The sequence below is a fragment of the Octopus sinensis genome, linkage group LG18, assembly GCF_006345805.1.
Source record: "Octopus sinensis linkage group LG18, ASM634580v1, whole genome shotgun sequence".
In the NCBI taxonomy this organism is placed as follows: Eukaryota; Metazoa; Mollusca; class Cephalopoda; order Octopoda; family Octopodidae; genus Octopus; species Octopus sinensis.
In genome coordinates this window covers 40,038,226-40,056,082 of record NC_043014.1, presented here as the reverse complement: position 1 = coordinate 40,056,082, position 17,857 = coordinate 40,038,226, and the positions used below count along the sequence as shown (strand labels likewise).

Sequence of the window (17,857 nt, the reverse complement as noted above, 5' to 3'; positions counted from 1 at the left end):
GAGACCTCCTTCGGTCATGACCGACCGTGGGATTGCACCTAGAAAGTTACCCTCCCAGGCACAAGTCCGGGCAAGGTTGTTTATGGAAGACCAGCAGTCGCCCATACGTACCGGCCTCCCCTCTCCACACCACCAGTGTTATCCAAGGGAAAGGCAACGGCTGATACAGCTTGGCACCTGTGACATCGCAACTCATTTCTACAACTGAGTGAACTGAGTGAACATATGTGTGTGTATGTATGTATATATATATATATATATATATAGAGAGAGAGAGAGAGAGAGCAGTTGCTATATTTCATTCCATATCAGCTGCCTCTGATGAGTATAAGGTTATATAATCAGATTGTTACCTAACACTTCGTTGTACCCCTAGCATGAAACTGATTGGTAAGATCAGTTGTAAGGGGTATATATAATACTGAACACTTCAGATAATATATATACATGTATGTATGTGAAATGGAATATGAGTTTGTAAAGATATATTCATGCAAATGTGAGAGAGATGAAAACAACAGGCTACAATGGCTAAGATAATAGCTAAGATACATACCTTAATATCTTGAATTGATATCGTCATACAGCTGGTATCATTTGATTGTCCTGTTACAACAACTGATTCTACATTATCTGGGAAGGTAAACATGTAATATAGGGGCTCTGCAGGGGTTACTGTAACCTGTTTCTCAACATCAAGCCTATAAAATATAATAACAGAGTTAGATATTTACTACCTCATTCTCTCTCTCTCTCTCTCTCATTAACAAAAGCTGAAAAATCAATCTTAGATATCCTTCATCTATTTAATGCCAAAATTAAGGCTTCGTTACTCTTTAGCATTCAGATTACTCTGTCAAATGAAATACTTATTTATTCATATTGTTTTGATTTAATCATGTATTAACTAGTAGCCTTTGAGATTTCGATAATGCTCTTTTTACTCTTTTTACTCTTTTACTTGTTTCAGTCATTTGACTGCGGCCATGCTGGAGCACCGCCTTTAATCGAGCAACTCGACCCCGGGACTTATTCTTTTGTAAGCCCAGTACTTATTCTATCGGTCTCTTTTGCCGAACCGCTAAGTAACAGGGACATAAACACACCAGCATCAGTTGTCAAGCAATGCTAGGGGGACAAACACAGACACACAAACACACACACGCATATATATATATATATATATATATATATATATATATATATTATATATATATATATATACATATATACGACAGGCTTCTTTCAGTTTCCGTCTACCAAATCCACTCACAAGGCTTTGGTCGGCCCGAGGCTATAGTAGAAGACACTTGCCCAAGGTGCCACGCAGTGGGACTGAACCCGGAACCATGTGGTTGGTTAACAAGCTACTTACCACACAGCCACTCCTGCGCCTATATGCAACCATTTATTTTTAGAACGACATTGTAGGATAGGCGTAAGAGGCCTGATCTGGCCAGTTTGAACATAAAACAGGTAGAATATTTAGGCCAGATGTGACCAGTTTTAATGCTAAAAGGTTAAATATTAGTATTAGAAAATTTATCTTCTAGTATGCGATAAAAATCAGTGCTGATTATGTTGTGTAGCACGTCATTGATAATCTGAAATAGGAAAACAAAAATAAATTGCTATTAACTGACCCAAAGATAGTATCAATATTTCCAAGTTAAGTTAGAACTTCTAAGGTAAGTTAGAATTTATATTCTGTTGTGTCTGGGGAGAGTCATTCTCTTTTAGTGCCTTATTATTTAACAGGCTGAGGACGCTCGACCTTTATTCTCTTGAAAAACGCCGCCGCCGTGGTGATCTCATTCTCGCCCACAACATCATAAGCGGAAAGTGTAACCTCTCGAAAGAGCTGTTCTTCACTCCTGCTCCAGAGCGTCGGCTGTGGGGTCATTCCGAAAAGCTCTACCTGCGACGATTTCATCTCAATCGAAGGAGAGGAGCTTTCTCCGTCCGGGTTGCGGATCCGTGGAACAAGCTGCCAGACGAGATGGTGAAGATGCCGACGACCGCTTTGTTCAAAGCCTCCCTGGACCTCAAGTGGCCTGAACTCTTTACATGAACACCACCCTGTACTTAACTCCATGTCCCCCTACATGGCCTTGCTATTTGCTTTTGAGCCAAATTAACTAACTAACTAACTAACTAACTAACTAACTAACTAACACTCACCGGTAAAATTTCCACTTATTTCTTATTTTTATTTTCTAAAATTTTCGTTGCGTCTTGCAACCTCTTCAGTAGTCTCGACTCTGTCTGTTATTTACACTGCGTTCCCTTTTGTTTGTTTGTGCATATGTGTGTGGATCAGTGTGTGTGCCTATACATGCATACATGTACGTATGAATTTATAAAGCAATATAAATGCAATTCACTTACTTTAGTTTGAAATTTTTCACAATAGAGGTTTGTAGAAGAAAATCTGATGACTCCTTAACCTGTGATGAAACTTCTATAATTATCTTCTGATGTTTACTGATATTCGCACGGTGCTCTTGGTCTAATGGACAGAGTGTTCGACTTACATGAAAGAATTCATATCTGCAAAAAATATTTGGATAAAGTTATAATAAAAGCATCAACATTGTCGTTGTCGTCATCATTTTCCATGCTTACATGGGCTGGACAGAATTTACTGAGGCAGAAACACGAAAGATTTTGATACTTACTTAAAATCCAAAAAGAACGGAACTGTCCAAGAAATGACTCCTTCCTGTTGGCGAACGACAAATATAATTGGATATTTTTCTTCTGCCGAGCTGCTGCTCGTAGACACACGAAGAGCTTTAGTCTAAATATTAGAAAAGAAAGCAATTAATTGTGATTTTTGGAAAAGTAGTTTCAGTTACAACAACTATAAAAGTGCAAGAGATTGGTTGTAATCCTTAGAAGCACAGGCTTAGCTGTGACTTAAAAGCTTGCTTCCCAGCCATGTGGTCTCAGGTTCAATTCCAACACACGGTACCTTGGACAAGTGTCTTCTACTATAACTCTCGGTTGACCACTGTTTTGTGAATGGATTTGGTAGGTGGAAACTGGTAGGAGCCTGTTGTGTATATTTATGAGAGTGAGTGTGTGTGTGTGTGTGTGTGTGTGTGGTGTGTGTGTGTGTGGTGTGTGTGTGTGTTTTCTGAATGGATTTGATAGGTAGAAACGGGAAGAAGCCTGTTGTGTATATTTATGAGTGTGTGTTGTGTGTGTGTGTGTGGTGTGTGTGTGTGTGTGTGTGTGTGCGTGCGTGTGTTTGGTGAATGGATTTGATAGGTGGAAACTAGGAGAAGCCTGTTGTGTATATTTATGAGTGTGTCTTTTGTGAATGGATTTGGTAGGTGGAAACTGGAAGAAGCCTGTTGTGTATATTTGTGTGTGTGTGTGGGTACCCTTGTCTAGCCATCATGTGATGGTTGTAAATGACCATCACCATCATTCAAGCAAAATCATTTGTCTCCAGTTTTCCATAAAAACAAGTAGCCGTGGGAAAATATCAGTCTTGTGAGTGGATTTGGTAAGTGGAAACTGGAAGAAACCTGTTATGTATATGTATCAACACACTGCAACAGTTAAAGTATAAACTAAGTAGGAATGGATGCTTATTAAATGATTTGGTAACCTACAATTCTATATTAAAAATACAGCTTTCAGTCCATTTTTGCCTGCAAAGCTTTGGTCAACTCAAGGCTATGGAGTAACACATTCACCTAAGAATACAAGATGTGAAATCAAATTCAGGACTTTGTGATTGCATAACAAACTCCATTTGGCCACACTACAGCTAGCTTTCAATTCATTTTTGCACCCAAGGCTTGGGTCAACCTAAGGCTTTGGGGATAAAACATTCACCTAAGATGCCAAGCAGTGAGACTGAACCCAGGACTTTGTGATTGCATAGCAAACTCCTGAACCATTTGGCCACACTGCATCTAGCTTTCAGTCCATTTTTTGCCCACAGATTGGGTCGACCTAAGGCTATGGGATAAAATATTCACCTAAGATGCCAAGAAATGTGATCAAATCCAGGACTTTCTGATTGCACAACAAACTCCTTGACCATTTGGCCACACTGCATCTAGCTTTCTTTATTACCAGTGACACAATTATGTTACTGATATTTGCTTTAATCCTTTAGAATCCAAATTACTCTGTCAAATGTAAAACTCTTTACTCTTTTACTTGTTTCAGTCATTTGACTGTGGCCATGCTGGAGCACCGCCTTTAGTCGAACAAATCGACCCCAGGACTTAATTCTTTGCAAGACTAGTACTTATTCTATTGGTCTCTTTTGCTGAACCGCTAAGTTACGGAGACGTAAACACACCAGCATCGGTTGTCAAGCGATGTTGGGAGGGGGACACAAAGACAGACACACAAACATATACACACACACATACATACATATATATATATATATATATATATATACACAACAGGCTTCTTTCAGTTTCCATCTACCAAATCAACTCACAAGGCTTTGGTCAACCTGAGGCTATAGTAGAAGACACTTGACCAAGGTGCAACGCAGTGGGACTGAACCCGGAACTATGTGGTTGGTAAGCAAGCTACTTACCACACAGCCATTCCTGCACCTAATGCTTATTTATTCACATTATTTTGAATTACTCATGCATCATATTCAGAGTTCAATGAATAGTAAATTCGAATGACAGTGTTGAGTAGGTATGAGAGGTTGGATCAGGCCAGTTTGAACATAAAACAGGAACATTTGGACCAGATATGGCTAGTTTGAATACTAAAAGGTTAACAACCTTCTTCATATGGTAGACTTTGGTTCTGGTCATCATACAATCATGTGAGCGTACTTGGAAATACCAATTCAAACTGAAGTGCTTTGGCAATCATTCTTTTTTATTCATCACATGAAGTGAGTCCAGTCAAGTTCAATGATAGGCGCAGGAGTGGGTGTGTGGTAAGTAGCTTGCTTATCAACCACATGATTTGTGAGTCTATGTTTGTCAACCCCACCCACCCACGCTTGACGGCCGATGTTGGTGTGTTTATGTCCCCATACCTTGACAGTTCAGCAAGAGAGACTGATAGTATACGTACTAGACTTACAAAGAATAAGTCCTTGGGTCGATTTGTTTGACTAAAGGCAGCACTCCAGCATGGCTGCAGTCAAATGACTGAAACAAATAAAAGAATATATATATACATATATATATATATATATCATCATCATCATCATCATTTAACGTCCGCTTTCCATGCTAGCATGGGTTGGACGGTTCAACTGGGGTCTGGGGAGCCCGAAAGCTGCACCAGTCCAGTCAGATCTGGCAGTGTTTCTACAGCTGGATGCCCTTCCTAACGCCAACCACTCCGTGAGTGTAGTGGGTGATTTTATGTGCCACCGACACAGGTGCCAGACGAGGCTGGCAGACGGCCACGCTCGGATGGTGTTTTTATGTGCCACCGACACAGGTGCCAGATGAGGCTGGCAAATGGCCACAATCGGATGGTGCTTGTTACGTGCCCACAGCACGGAGGCCAGTCGATGCGGTACTGGCTACGGCCACGTTCGGATGGTTTTATTGTGTGCCACGTGCCACCGGCACTGGTACCACAAAGATACAAATTCCATTGATGTTCATCTATTTTGATTTGTTTTGATTTGATTTTCACTTGCCTCAAAAGGTCTTCACAAGTGTCACAAGAAGGAAGGTATGCACAGGTGGACTGACTACGTCCCAGGTAGGGGCCATGGGTTATGGCCTGACTAGTCTTGCCGGGTCTTCGGATGGTGTTTTTATGTGCCACCGACACAGGTGCTAGATGAGGCTGGCGAACGGCCACGATCGGATGGTGTTTGTCATGTGCCCACCGCACTGACTACAGCACTGATGGATTTCTTGTGTGCCACAGGCACTGGTACCACAAGATACAAATTCCATTGATGTTCATCTATTTTGTCTATTTTGATTTGATTTGATTTGATTTGATTTGATTTTGATTTTCACTTGCCTCAACCGGTCTTCACAAGTGTCACAAGAAGGAAGGTATGCACAGGTGGACTGACTAGTCTTGCCGGGTCTTCGGAAGGTGTTTTTATGTGCCACCGACACAGGTGCCAGATGAGGCTGGCGAACGGCCATGATCGGATGGTGTTTGTTACGTGCCCACAGCACGGAGGCCGGTCGATGCGGAACTGGCTACGGCCACGTTCGGATGGTTCTCATGTGTGCCACCGGCACTGGTACCACAAAGTGTGTGCCACCGGCACTGGTACCGCAAAGATACAGATTCCATTGATGTTCATCTATTTTGCTTTGTTTTGATTTGATTTTGATTTTCACTTGCCTCAACAGGTCTTCACAAGTGTCACAAGAAGGAAGGTATGCACAGGTGGACTGACTACGTCCCAGGTAGGGGCCATGGGTTATGGCCTGACTAGTCTTGCCGGGTCTTCGGATGGTGTTTTTATGTGCCACCGACACAGGTGCTAGATGAGGCTGGCGAACGGCCACGATCGGATGGTGTTTGTCATGTGCCCACAGCACGGAGGCCAGTCGATGCGGTACTGGCTACGGCCACTTTCGGATGTGCCCACAGCACGGAGGCCAGTTGATGTGGTACTGGCTACGGCCACTTTCGGATGTGCCCACAGCACGGAGGCCAGTCGATGCGGTACTGGCTACGGCCACTTTCGGATGGTTTTCTCTTGTGTGCCACCGGCACTGGTACCACAAAGATACAAATTCCATTGATGTTCATCTATTTTGATTTGTTTTGATTTGATTTTGATTTTGATTTTCACTTGCCTCAACAGGCCTTCACAAGTATCACAAGGAGGAAGGTATGCACAGGTGGACTGACTACGTCCCAGGTAGGGGCCATGGGTTATGGCCTGACTAGTCTTGCCGGGTCTTCGGATGGTGTTTTTATGTGCCACCAACACAGGTGCTAGATGAGGCTGGCGAACGGCCACGACCGGATGGTGTTTGTTATGTGCCCACAGCACGATGGCCAGTGATGCGGTACTGACTACGGCCATGTTCGGATGGATTCTTGTGTGATATATATACCTCCCCTGGCACCTGTGCTGGTGGCATATAAAAAGCACCCACTACACTCACAGAGTGGTTGGCATTAGGAAGAGCATCCAGCTGTAGAAACACTGCCAGACTGGAGCCTGGTGCAGCCTCCTGACTTCCCAGACCCCGGTTGAACCATCCAACCTGTACTAGTGTGGAAAACGGATGTTAAACGATGATGATGATGATGATGATGATGATACTCAAGTTCTTTCATCCGGGATGAACAGTTTCAGATATCTATTTCAAGTTTATATTGTTTTGTTTTTTTAAGAGGTCACATGGTTTTTCTCAGAAAACATTTTGAAAATATAATTTGAAAATTTAGTAGAATAAATGAATTGCCAAAAAAAAACACTTAGAGGCAAATTTTTTATAGAATTATTTGAATTGCAACTGAGGATTGTAACCCATCTTTTATTTGTTATTGCAAACTTTTTTTTGTGTGTGTGTGTGTGTTTACTTCAACAGAGTATATATATATATATTATATATATATATATCTATATATATATATATATATATATACTTTTCCTCTCCCGAAATGCAATTCGTAAAAGTTGCCATTCATAGGATATAGTATATATAAACCCACCCATGTGCTTCGTTGATGTTGATCAGTAGCTGAGGCTTTAAGCGAAGCAGGGTCGTTGTTTATATAGTAATTCAGGCTGCTGATGATTACGTAAGTATGAAATCACTGTGATACAGGTCTATATATTTTTAAATGTCTTTCTTTGAAAAATTGCATTCGGTGGGATTAGTAATATTTTTGGTAGAAATGACTGATTGTCCCTCTTAGCGTATATGGCGTGTATGTAGAATGCCTCCTGGCATGTAGTATAATGCCCTCTATATATAATTAATATGTTCAATAAGAAATAATTATTTTCGAAATTTTTTCTCTTATGAGGTTTTTACGCTATCTACCTGACAATTTCTTGTTAAGTTTTCTTATTAAGTAGTTGTCCTTAATTGCTAAATTTTTATTCCGAAAAAACTTTTCCTCTCCCGAAATGCAATTCGTAAAAGTTTGCCATTCATCCGGATTAGTATATATAAACCCACCCATGTGCTTCGTTGATGTTGATCAGTTAGCTGATCGGCTTAAGCGAAGCAGGGTCGTTGTTTATTTATAGTATATTCAGGCCTGTGATGATTACGTAAGTATGAAATCACTGTGTACAGGTCTATATATTTTTAAATGTCTTTCTTTGAAATTTGCATTCGGTGGGGTTAGTAAATTTTTGGTAGAAATGACTGATGTCCTCTTAGCGTATGGCGTGTAGTAGAATGCCTCCTGGCATGTAGTATAATGCCCTCTATATATAAATTAATAGTTCAATAAGAAATAATTATTATTGTCGAAATTTTTTCTCTTATGAGGTTTTTACGCTATCTACATGACAATTTCGTTAAGTTTTCCTTATTAAGTAGTTGTCCTTAATTGCTAAATTTTTATTCCGAAAAAACTTTTCCTCTCCGAAATGCATTCGTAAAAGTTTGCCATTCATCCGGATATAGTATATATAAACCACACCCAGTGCTTCGTGATGTTGATCCGTTAGCTGATCGGCTTAAGCGAAGCAGGGTCGTTGTTATTTATAGTATATTCAGGCCTGCTGATGATTACGTAAGATGAAATCACTGTGATACAGGTCTATATATTTTTAAATGTCTTTCTTTGAAAAATTGCATTCGGTGGATTAGTAATATTTTTGGTAGAAATGACTGATTGTCCCTCTTAGCGTATGGCGTGTATGTAGAATGCCTCCTGGCATGTATGTATAATGCCCTCTTATATAAATTAATATGTTCATAAGAATAATTATTTTCGAAATTTTTTCTCTTATGAGGTTTTTCGCTATCTACCTGACAATTCTTGTTAAGTTTTCCTATTAAGTAGTTGTCCTTAATTGCTAAATTTTTATTCCGAAAAACTTCCTCTCCCGAAATGCAATTCGTAAAAGTTTGCCATTCATCCGGATATAGTATATATAACACCACCCATGTGCTTCGTTGATGTTGATCAGTTAGCTGAATCGGCTTAAGCGAAGCAGGGTCGTGTTTATTTTAGTATATTAGGCCTGCTGATGATTACGTAGTATGAAATCACTGTATACAGGTCTATATATTTTTAAATGTCTTTCTTTGAAAAATTGCATTCGGTGGGATTAGTAATAATTTTTGTAGTAAGAAATGACTGATGTCCCTCTTAGCGTATGGCGTGTATGTAGAATGCCTCCTGGCAGTATGTATAATGCCCTCATATATAAAATATATATATATATATTATAATATTGGTATATGCAATTGAAGCAGTATTAAATTAAAACAGCCATCTATGTATCATAATTAATGTATATACATCATTGATAGGCCAGTTGCCGCAGTATTTGTCCTGAGACAACATCTCTGGACTTGGTTGCTATGTTAAAAACACAATAAATATAGGAGAGATGAAAATTCCTCTCAGCTGTTGCCAGTGAGAGCACCAGATGCATTTTGGCCTTTTTTGAGCCTTAGCAATCTCAAAAAAAATTATTTAAAAATACCATCTTTCTCTCATAGGTGCAGGCATGGCAGTGTGGTGAGAGGTTTGTTTCCTAACAATATGGTTCCAGGTTCAATCCGACTAAATGGCACCTTGGGCTTCTACTATGGTCTCAGGCTGACCAAAGCCATGTGAGTGGATTTGGCAAATGGAAACTGAAAAAAGCCTGTCATATAAATGTGTGTGTGTGTGTCCACCACCACTTGACAACCAGTGTTGGTGTGTTTACATCCCTGTAACTTAGTGGCTCAGTAAAAGGGACCAATAGAATAAGTACCAGGCTTTTAAAAAAATAAGTACTGGGGGGGGGTCAATTCACCTGACTAAAATCTGCTCAAGGCAGTGCCCCAGCATGGCCAAAGGCTAATGACTAAGACAAGTAAGAGATTAAAGATTCTCAATACTAGAAGGTGAAGACAAAACATATACTCGGCCGATTGTCAGAAATAAGGTAAATGATGACTCGTCCAAGAAGACAACATTCTTCCACTGCTCTAGGGTCCAATTCTGTAGGTTTTTACTCCACTCTAAATGCTTTGCAATGTTTGCTTTTGAATGTAGTGGTGTTCTGATTGCGTCAAATTAAAACACCTGCTTGTTGTTTATACACCTGTCTTCGTCTTTTGTTTTTCTGTAAATTTCAACTATATACACAGACATGCAGACAGTAAATAGACACCTTTAATTTTCAAAATTTCTGATCTAAGCATCTTAATATGTTTTCAGCGGTGTAGGAATTTTGAAAGAAGTATCTATAACTTCAAGTGGCAATGGGGGTCCACCAGAGTGAAATAGCAATCAAAGGGATCCATAAGTAAAAATTGGTTGAGAACCACTGGTCTAAACCAATATCAGGAACCTTCAGTTTTTCAACCTATCTTGAAAAACTTTCAGTACTTTGACTTCCTTCACTTTTTTCAAATTATTTTCAGGGGCTCATTTAGTGCCATGGAAACCAATATGTACCAGTTGAATCTATAAAACTTTAATTTATTACTACTTCAAACAATGTGTCATCTATCTATAATAATAAACACAAAATTCTGCCTGTCCGGGATCCCTGTATCTTGGTCTACATAGACATATTATACCTTTTTGGAATCAGAGAATGATCCTGGAATTGAAAATCTGCCCTTCATTTGGTTCTTGGATATCCAGCATTGGGATCTGGTTTAAAAGCATTTGGGTTGCTATTTCTAGCAGGTAAAGCTTGGCTGATTCACACCATCTTGGTTGGCATTTGTCAGATGATGTCAGTGATCAAGTGGAAGATAAATGACATTCGCTTCGTTAATTTTACGTCAAACTAAGAATTTGGGTACAAATTGTCCAACAGTTGGAATTCAACTTAGGACTGAACCAATAGAACGATTGCATTACAGAATTAATTCTCATCCGTCCTTAACCTCTGATCAAACACCACCGGGGCATATAGTCATTATAGATGTATTATGGTCATGCTAGTTAGCTCTCTTTAGTTTTGAACTGCAGGCCCAATTAGCGCTCTGCAGGAGCTAGCTTAAGAGTCCGCATGGAATGTGGCTTTTAACCCTTTAGTGTTCAGATTATTCTATCAAACATAATGCTTATTGATTCACATTGATTTGAATTAATCATGCATTATCTCATATCTTCAAGATCTTGATGGTGTAATTACTTAATGTAGAATAACATTGTAGGGTAGGTGTGAGAGCCTGGATCTGGTCAGTTTGAACATAAAATAGAATAACTATTTTGGCCGGATATGGCCGGTTTAAATACTAAAGGGTTAAGCTAGTCAGTAATAAGAAACCAAGCATGGATCAATTTTGTTTTCAGTTCAGTTTCATCAGCTGTAAGTAATTGCATTACTTGTTTTCCTTCCATTTAGCTTCTTTTTTTTTTTTTGTAAGTGAACTTGTTTTGTTTGGTTTCATAATAATAATAATGAAATTATCAGGTGCACCACAATGTGTGTGTGTGTGTGTGCGCATGCGTGCACGTGTGTGTGTGTGTGTGGCCACCACCACTTGACAACCAGTGTTGGTGTGTTTACATCCCTGTAACTTAGTGGCTCAGTAAAAGGGACCAATAGAATAAGCACCAAGCTTTGGTCCTAGGTTTATTTCATTTTCACTTCTTTCTTTGTACTTGAGTAATTTCCTACTCCAAAATATGAACCAAAAACAAAACAAATTCATGCATGTTGATAAAAATTGTTGTTTAAAAAAAAATCATTTTAATAGATAGGGATTAAGGGATAGAAATTTTATCATAATGGGCTGAGATGTATTACATAAGATAGAGATTATAGGATTAAATTACAATAAAATATTAATTCTTAGAACATGAAACTCAATCCTAAATACATGCTGATCAGATACAAATCCCTAGTTACAGCCCTTATTCTTTCTTTTTTTTAAATTCAAATATGCTGTGCCCGTCTGGCACATGAGCTGAGATTAGGTAATTATAATAAATTAATTTGTTTTCAGACAATCTGTTCTGTAATCTAGGGCTTATTCTTCTTCTTATTCTTATTCTTCTTCTTCTTCTTACAGCATTCACCCGGAGTGGGTTGAGCTGGCTTCATTCATCCTCAATGCTGCATCTCTCACAAACGCCGACCAGGCCTGGCGATTTGAGGCTAACGACCGCGTGATCTCAAACCACTCCTTATTCCAGCGGCTAACGCCGTAGTTATGGGGGCCTAGGTTGGGTTCCAGATCAGCCTTGACTGTCATCAGCCAGGTTTTTCGTTGTCCACCACATCACTTTCGCCAACCCTGAGAGGGGGCTGGGGCAATTGCTTCGTAGATGAATTCTCTTGGTTGACGACGGAGGGCATGACCAAGCCAACGCAGACGTCTCGTTAGGATGACTTGTCGGAGGGAGGTGATTCTGCACTGGTGTCGCACTGAATTGTTGGAAACAAAGTGATGCCATCGGACACGAAGGATGCGACGTAGCTTTATTTGAGCTTTTCTTGTTACCCTATCTGTCACCATTATTTAGCAAAATGTTATGAGTAAAATACTTGTAAGAATTTTGTATTGATGGATTTATCATAGTAAGGGAGTTTTTTGTTTATATCAGATCCCCCCCTCCAAAAAAAAAGAGATAAAAAGATAAATTAGTGCTGGGAAGAGGACTTCATCAGAGCTTCGAATGGAGATGTCAGCTTTCATTGAAGAATCACTTGATTACCATTGTTTAATATTCTATTATTCTATTCTATTACTTGTTTCAGGCATTAGAAGACAGCCATACTGGGGCAACACCTTGAAGAATTTTAGTGGAATAGATCGACCCCCAGCACTTATTTTTTTTTAAACCTGGTACTTATTCTATCAGTTTCTTTTGCTGAACCACTAAGTTACGGGGATGTCAACACACCAACATTGATTGTCAAGTGGTGGACACACACACACACACACACAGAAACATCCATACTGAGTTTACTGAGTTTAATTCGTCTAAGTCGAAAGACGCCTGTTTGTGATGTCCTGTTATTGTTATTATAATCATTATCATTGTTTTTACATATTATTATTATTGTTTTTACGTATTATTTTTGTATTCATATTCGTGTAACATCGTCCGTTTTTCCATCCTTGTTTTGTATACATTTGAAGCTTTTTTCCAAGGAATCTAATGTGCTTAGCTTAGTTTTTCCTTGGGGCTGGCCAGATTGGAGCAATATCAAGATTAATTAGCTGAAATTGCAAGGATGATCCAGTTCTTGACTGAAGATTGAAGGCTTCGAATGTCCCGTCCGTGTTTTTTGTATTATCTTCTAAATGTTTTGCATTCTTGTCCCAGTTTGTATTTTATATATATATATGTATGTGTGTATATATATATATATATATATATATATATATATATATATACATATACATATACAACAGGAGTCTTTCAGCTTCCCTCTACCGAATCCACTCACAAGGCTTTGGTTGGCACAAAGCTATAGTAGTAAACACTTGCCCAAGGTGCCACACAGTGGGACTGAACCTAGAACCAAGTGGTTGGGAAGCAAACTTCTAACCACACATCCATGCCTGAGCTTATATATAATATGCTGTAAAACATTTGCCAGAAATAAGGGGTGGGCAACCAGCAGGTGACCTTGGGGCAGACCATGAACGAGGGGACAGAGTAATATCCATGGTCTCAACTGGTCGGGTTCAGGACTCAAGCCCAAAAGTGTAATGACGGTTGCTTCTGAAAGGACCTTATGGAGAAGGTGTCTGAGGACTCAAACCCCATGACTTGCCTAAATGAGCAGAGGAGGATGGATAGAAGATGTGCAACCTAAAACACTCCTCCTCTCGTGCTGGAAAGAATTCAGCAGGTGAAGGGCACAAAATAAAAGTCCGAGAGAAGAAAAAAAAACAAAAATAAAATCAAGATTTTTAGGAAATTTATAAATCCTTTAGCTTTTAAACTGGCTGTATCCAGCCTAAATATTCTACCTATTATTCTATTCAAACTGGCCAGATCCAGCCTCTCACACCTACCTTACAATGTCATTCTAAAAATAAATGATCATATCATTGAAATCTCAAAGCTACCAGATAATGCATGATTAAGTCAAAGCAATGTGAAAAGATACTCTTACTCTTTACTCTTTTACTTGTTTCAGTCATTTGACTGTGGCCATGCTGAAGCACCACCTTTAGTCGACCAAATCGACACAAGGACTTATTTTTTGTAAGCCTAGTACTTATTCTATCGGTCTCTTTTGCCGAACTGCTAAGTTACGGGGACGTAAACACACCAGCATCGGTTGGGGGGACAAACATAGACACACAAACATATATACACACATATACATATATATATATAATAACAAAATAATTAATAAAACATATGCCTATATACATACATATATGTACATACCTACATCTATATGTATATATACATGCATATATGGGTACAGGACACCAAAAATACGTAGAACACAATGAGAAACGAAAACATAAAAACAAAAGCATGGAAATGGACTTTTTCAAACAACGAAAAAACAGAGTAAAAGACATACAACACAAAGAATATTTCCCTTCTTCAGCTGCCCCTACTTCGACTACTCTGTGTTTCGAAGGTAAGGGCAAGACACAACTTTGTTGAAACAGTCATATACATATATACATATATACAACAGGCTTCTTTCAGTTTCAGTCTACCAAATCCACTTACAAGACTTTGGTCAGCCTGAGGCTATAGTAGAAGACACTTGCCCAAGGTGCTATGCAGTGGGATTGAACCTGGAACCATGTGATTGGTAAGCAAGCTACTTACCGCACAGCCACTCCTATAGGCAATAGATTTGACAAAGTAATCTGAATGATCAAGAGCTAAACACTCGAAATTAAGCATTTTTGCTAATTGCATCACAGGAAATTATAAATTGAGAAAAAGCCTAAATTACAAAAGAAAAATACATGAAGGATATATTCTTAAATATTACTGGACATTTATTTTCTGATTCCAATAACAAAAATGATATAATCAATAGACACAAAGAAATTCCTCTTTGGTAAGAACAATCAATGAAAGAGCTATTTATAAGGCATCAAATATTACTGAACAGCAAATCAAAATTATTAGTTCTACCTCAGTATATAGGTCATCATTGACTTATGACCTGGTTCTGCCTGACTGGTCGTAAGTCGATTTTGTCAGAAGTCGGCCTATAGGTCAACATGGCTTTGTTTTATATTTTTACATTCTTAAGGGACATTTTCAGGTAAAAGTCACACACAGCATTCTGTATTATACTATTATACTGGCGTTAGTCAAAAATTTCAGTGTCTCAAGCAGTTGTCTAATAAACAAATACATTGTTACCAGTGTCGCTTTACTGGCACCCGAGCCCCATGCTAATAGGGTGTTAAGAGCACCATCCAAGCGTGATCGTTGCCAGAGCGGCTATCTGGCCTCTGTGCCGGTGGCACGTAAAAGACACCATTCGAGCGTGATCGTCACCAGCATTGCCTTACTGGCACCTGTGCCAGTGGCATGTGTAAAAGATTCGAGCGAGATCATTGCCAGTACCGCCTGACTGGCCTCCGTGCCGGTGGCACGTAAAAAGCACCCACTACACTCTTGGAGTGGTTGGCATTAGGAAGGGCATCCAGCTGTAGAAACTCTGCCAGATCAAGATTGGAGTCTGGTGCAGCCATCTGGTTCGCCAGCCCTCAGCCAAATCGTCCAACCCATGCTAGCATGGAAAGCGGATGTTAAACGATGATGATGATGATGATGATGATGATGAAGGTTGCCTCGAGGTCTCTATGACAAGATATTCATCCAATATTTGGGATAACCACAGCAGCGATTGATAACCAAACCTAGGAGGAGTGTCTGTTAGATGACATCATCCATAGACAGGTAAATTTCTAAGAAATGAAACCAATTAGATTTCAGCTGGACTATTTATTATTGCTATCGGGAGCTGACTCGCCAATCGCCATAAAGTCGATCGGTCATAAGCCAGATAGGATGTAAGTCGAATAGATCATAAGTATTTAATTGCTTGTGATGAGTCACATAATGTAAATAATGTTGAAATGATTATACTGTTATGTAAATATATTAATTCGAAAGAACATCACCCCCACCACACTCACTCTCAGGAAGAACTGATTAAAATGATACTAAACAAAGAGGTTTTTATTTATTTTACAGTGTTTTTTTATGTATCACAACTACTATTTCCATTGATATTTATTTTTTTTTTATAACATGAACTTTGAAATAAATATCAATGGAAATAGTAGTTGTGATACCTGTGCCGGTGGCACATAAAAAGCACCATCCGAACATGGCTGTAGCCAGCGCCAACTCGACTGGCTTCTGTGCCAGTGGTACATAAAAAGCACCATCCGAACATGGCCGATGCCAGCGCTGCCCCGACTGGCTCCTGTGCCGGTGGCACATAAAAAGCACCATCCGAACGTGGCCGTTGCCAGCGCCGCCTTGACTGGCTTCCGTGCCGGTGGCACGTTAAAAGCTCCAACCAATCGTGGCCGATGCTGGACCCCGCTGGCACCTGTGCAATGGCACGTAAAAAGCACCCACTACACTCGCGGAGTGGTTGGTGTTAGGAAGGGCATCCAGCTGTAGAAACTCTGCCAGATCAGACTGGAGGCTGGTGCAGCCCCTGGCTTCCCAGACCCCGGTCGAACCGTCCAACCCGTGCTAGCGCGGTAAAACGGACGTTAAACGATGATGATGATGTGTCGTTCATCAACTCGAAATGTCCTTTCTGGATACTTGAAAGATATCTCATCAAAAATCATAAACAGGATAATGCCAAAGATCTAAATTACTGACAGTTCTATGCACAGATTGATCTGCTGTACTTGTCCATATTTATAGATACATAATAATGTCTGTGGAGGCACATGGCCCAGTGGTTAGAGCAGCGGACTTGCAGTCGAGGGATCGCAGGTTCGAATCTCAGACCGGGCGATGTGTGTTTTTATGAGCGAAACACCTAAGCTCCACGTGGCTCTGGCAGAAAGTAATGGCGAACTTCTGCTGACTCTTTTGCCACAACTTTCTCTCACTTTTTCCTCCTGCATCTTGTAGCTCATCTATGATGGACTGGTGTCCCGTCCAGGTGGGGAACGTATACGCCAAGGAATCCGGCCTTATGCTCCACAAGGGGCAAAAAGGATTAAGAAGAAGAAGAAGAATGTCTAGTGTTTGGGAAAATTTTACAACTTGCAAGAATGGATATCGGCACATGAATAGTGCATAGGCACAGTAGTAGCTCATAGGTGCAGGAATGGCTGTGTGGTAAGATGTTTGCTTCCAAACCACATGGTTCTGGGTTCAGTCCCATTGTGTAGCACTTTGGGTAAGTCTCTTCTACTATAGCCCCAGGCTGACCAAAGCCTTGTGAGTGGATTTGGTAGACAGAAACTGAAAAAAGTTTGTCATGTGTGTGTGTGTGTGTGTGTGTGTGCCTGTGCATGCATGTGTGTGTGTGCCTTTTTCTATGTGTATATCCTCCACCACTGCTTGACAACTGGTGTAGGTGTGTTTAAGTCCCCATAACTTAGTAGTTCAGCAAAAGCGACTGACAGAAATAAGCACCAGGCTTAGAAAGAAAAAATAACTGGGGTCAAGATTCACTTGACTAAAATTCCTCAAAAGACGATGCCCCAGCATGGCAACAGTCTAATGACTAAAACAAGCAAAAGATAAAAGATAGAAGATTGCATAGATTAGATCAACAATTCCAGGAAACTCTTTG

General features: G+C 39.9%; 1 protein-coding gene across 3 annotated transcripts in view; it reads right to left on the bottom strand.

The window, feature by feature from the left end:
* LOC115221411 (SID1 transmembrane family member 1-like) overlaps positions 1 to 17,857 on the bottom strand; it is a 74,391-nt gene that overhangs the window by 46,989 nt on the left and 9,545 nt on the right. For all 3 annotated transcript variants that reach the window (XM_029791593.2, XM_029791592.2, XM_036510902.1), the window contains exons 2-4: positions 2,679 to 2,800; positions 2,389 to 2,550; positions 557 to 701 (exon numbers count right to left, since the gene is read on the bottom strand). In XM_029791593.2, coding sequence (XP_029647453.1) covers positions 557 to 701; positions 2,389 to 2,550; positions 2,679 to 2,800 — 429 coding nt within the window. The remainder of the gene's footprint in view (positions 1 to 556; positions 702 to 2,388; positions 2,551 to 2,678; positions 2,801 to 17,857) is intronic.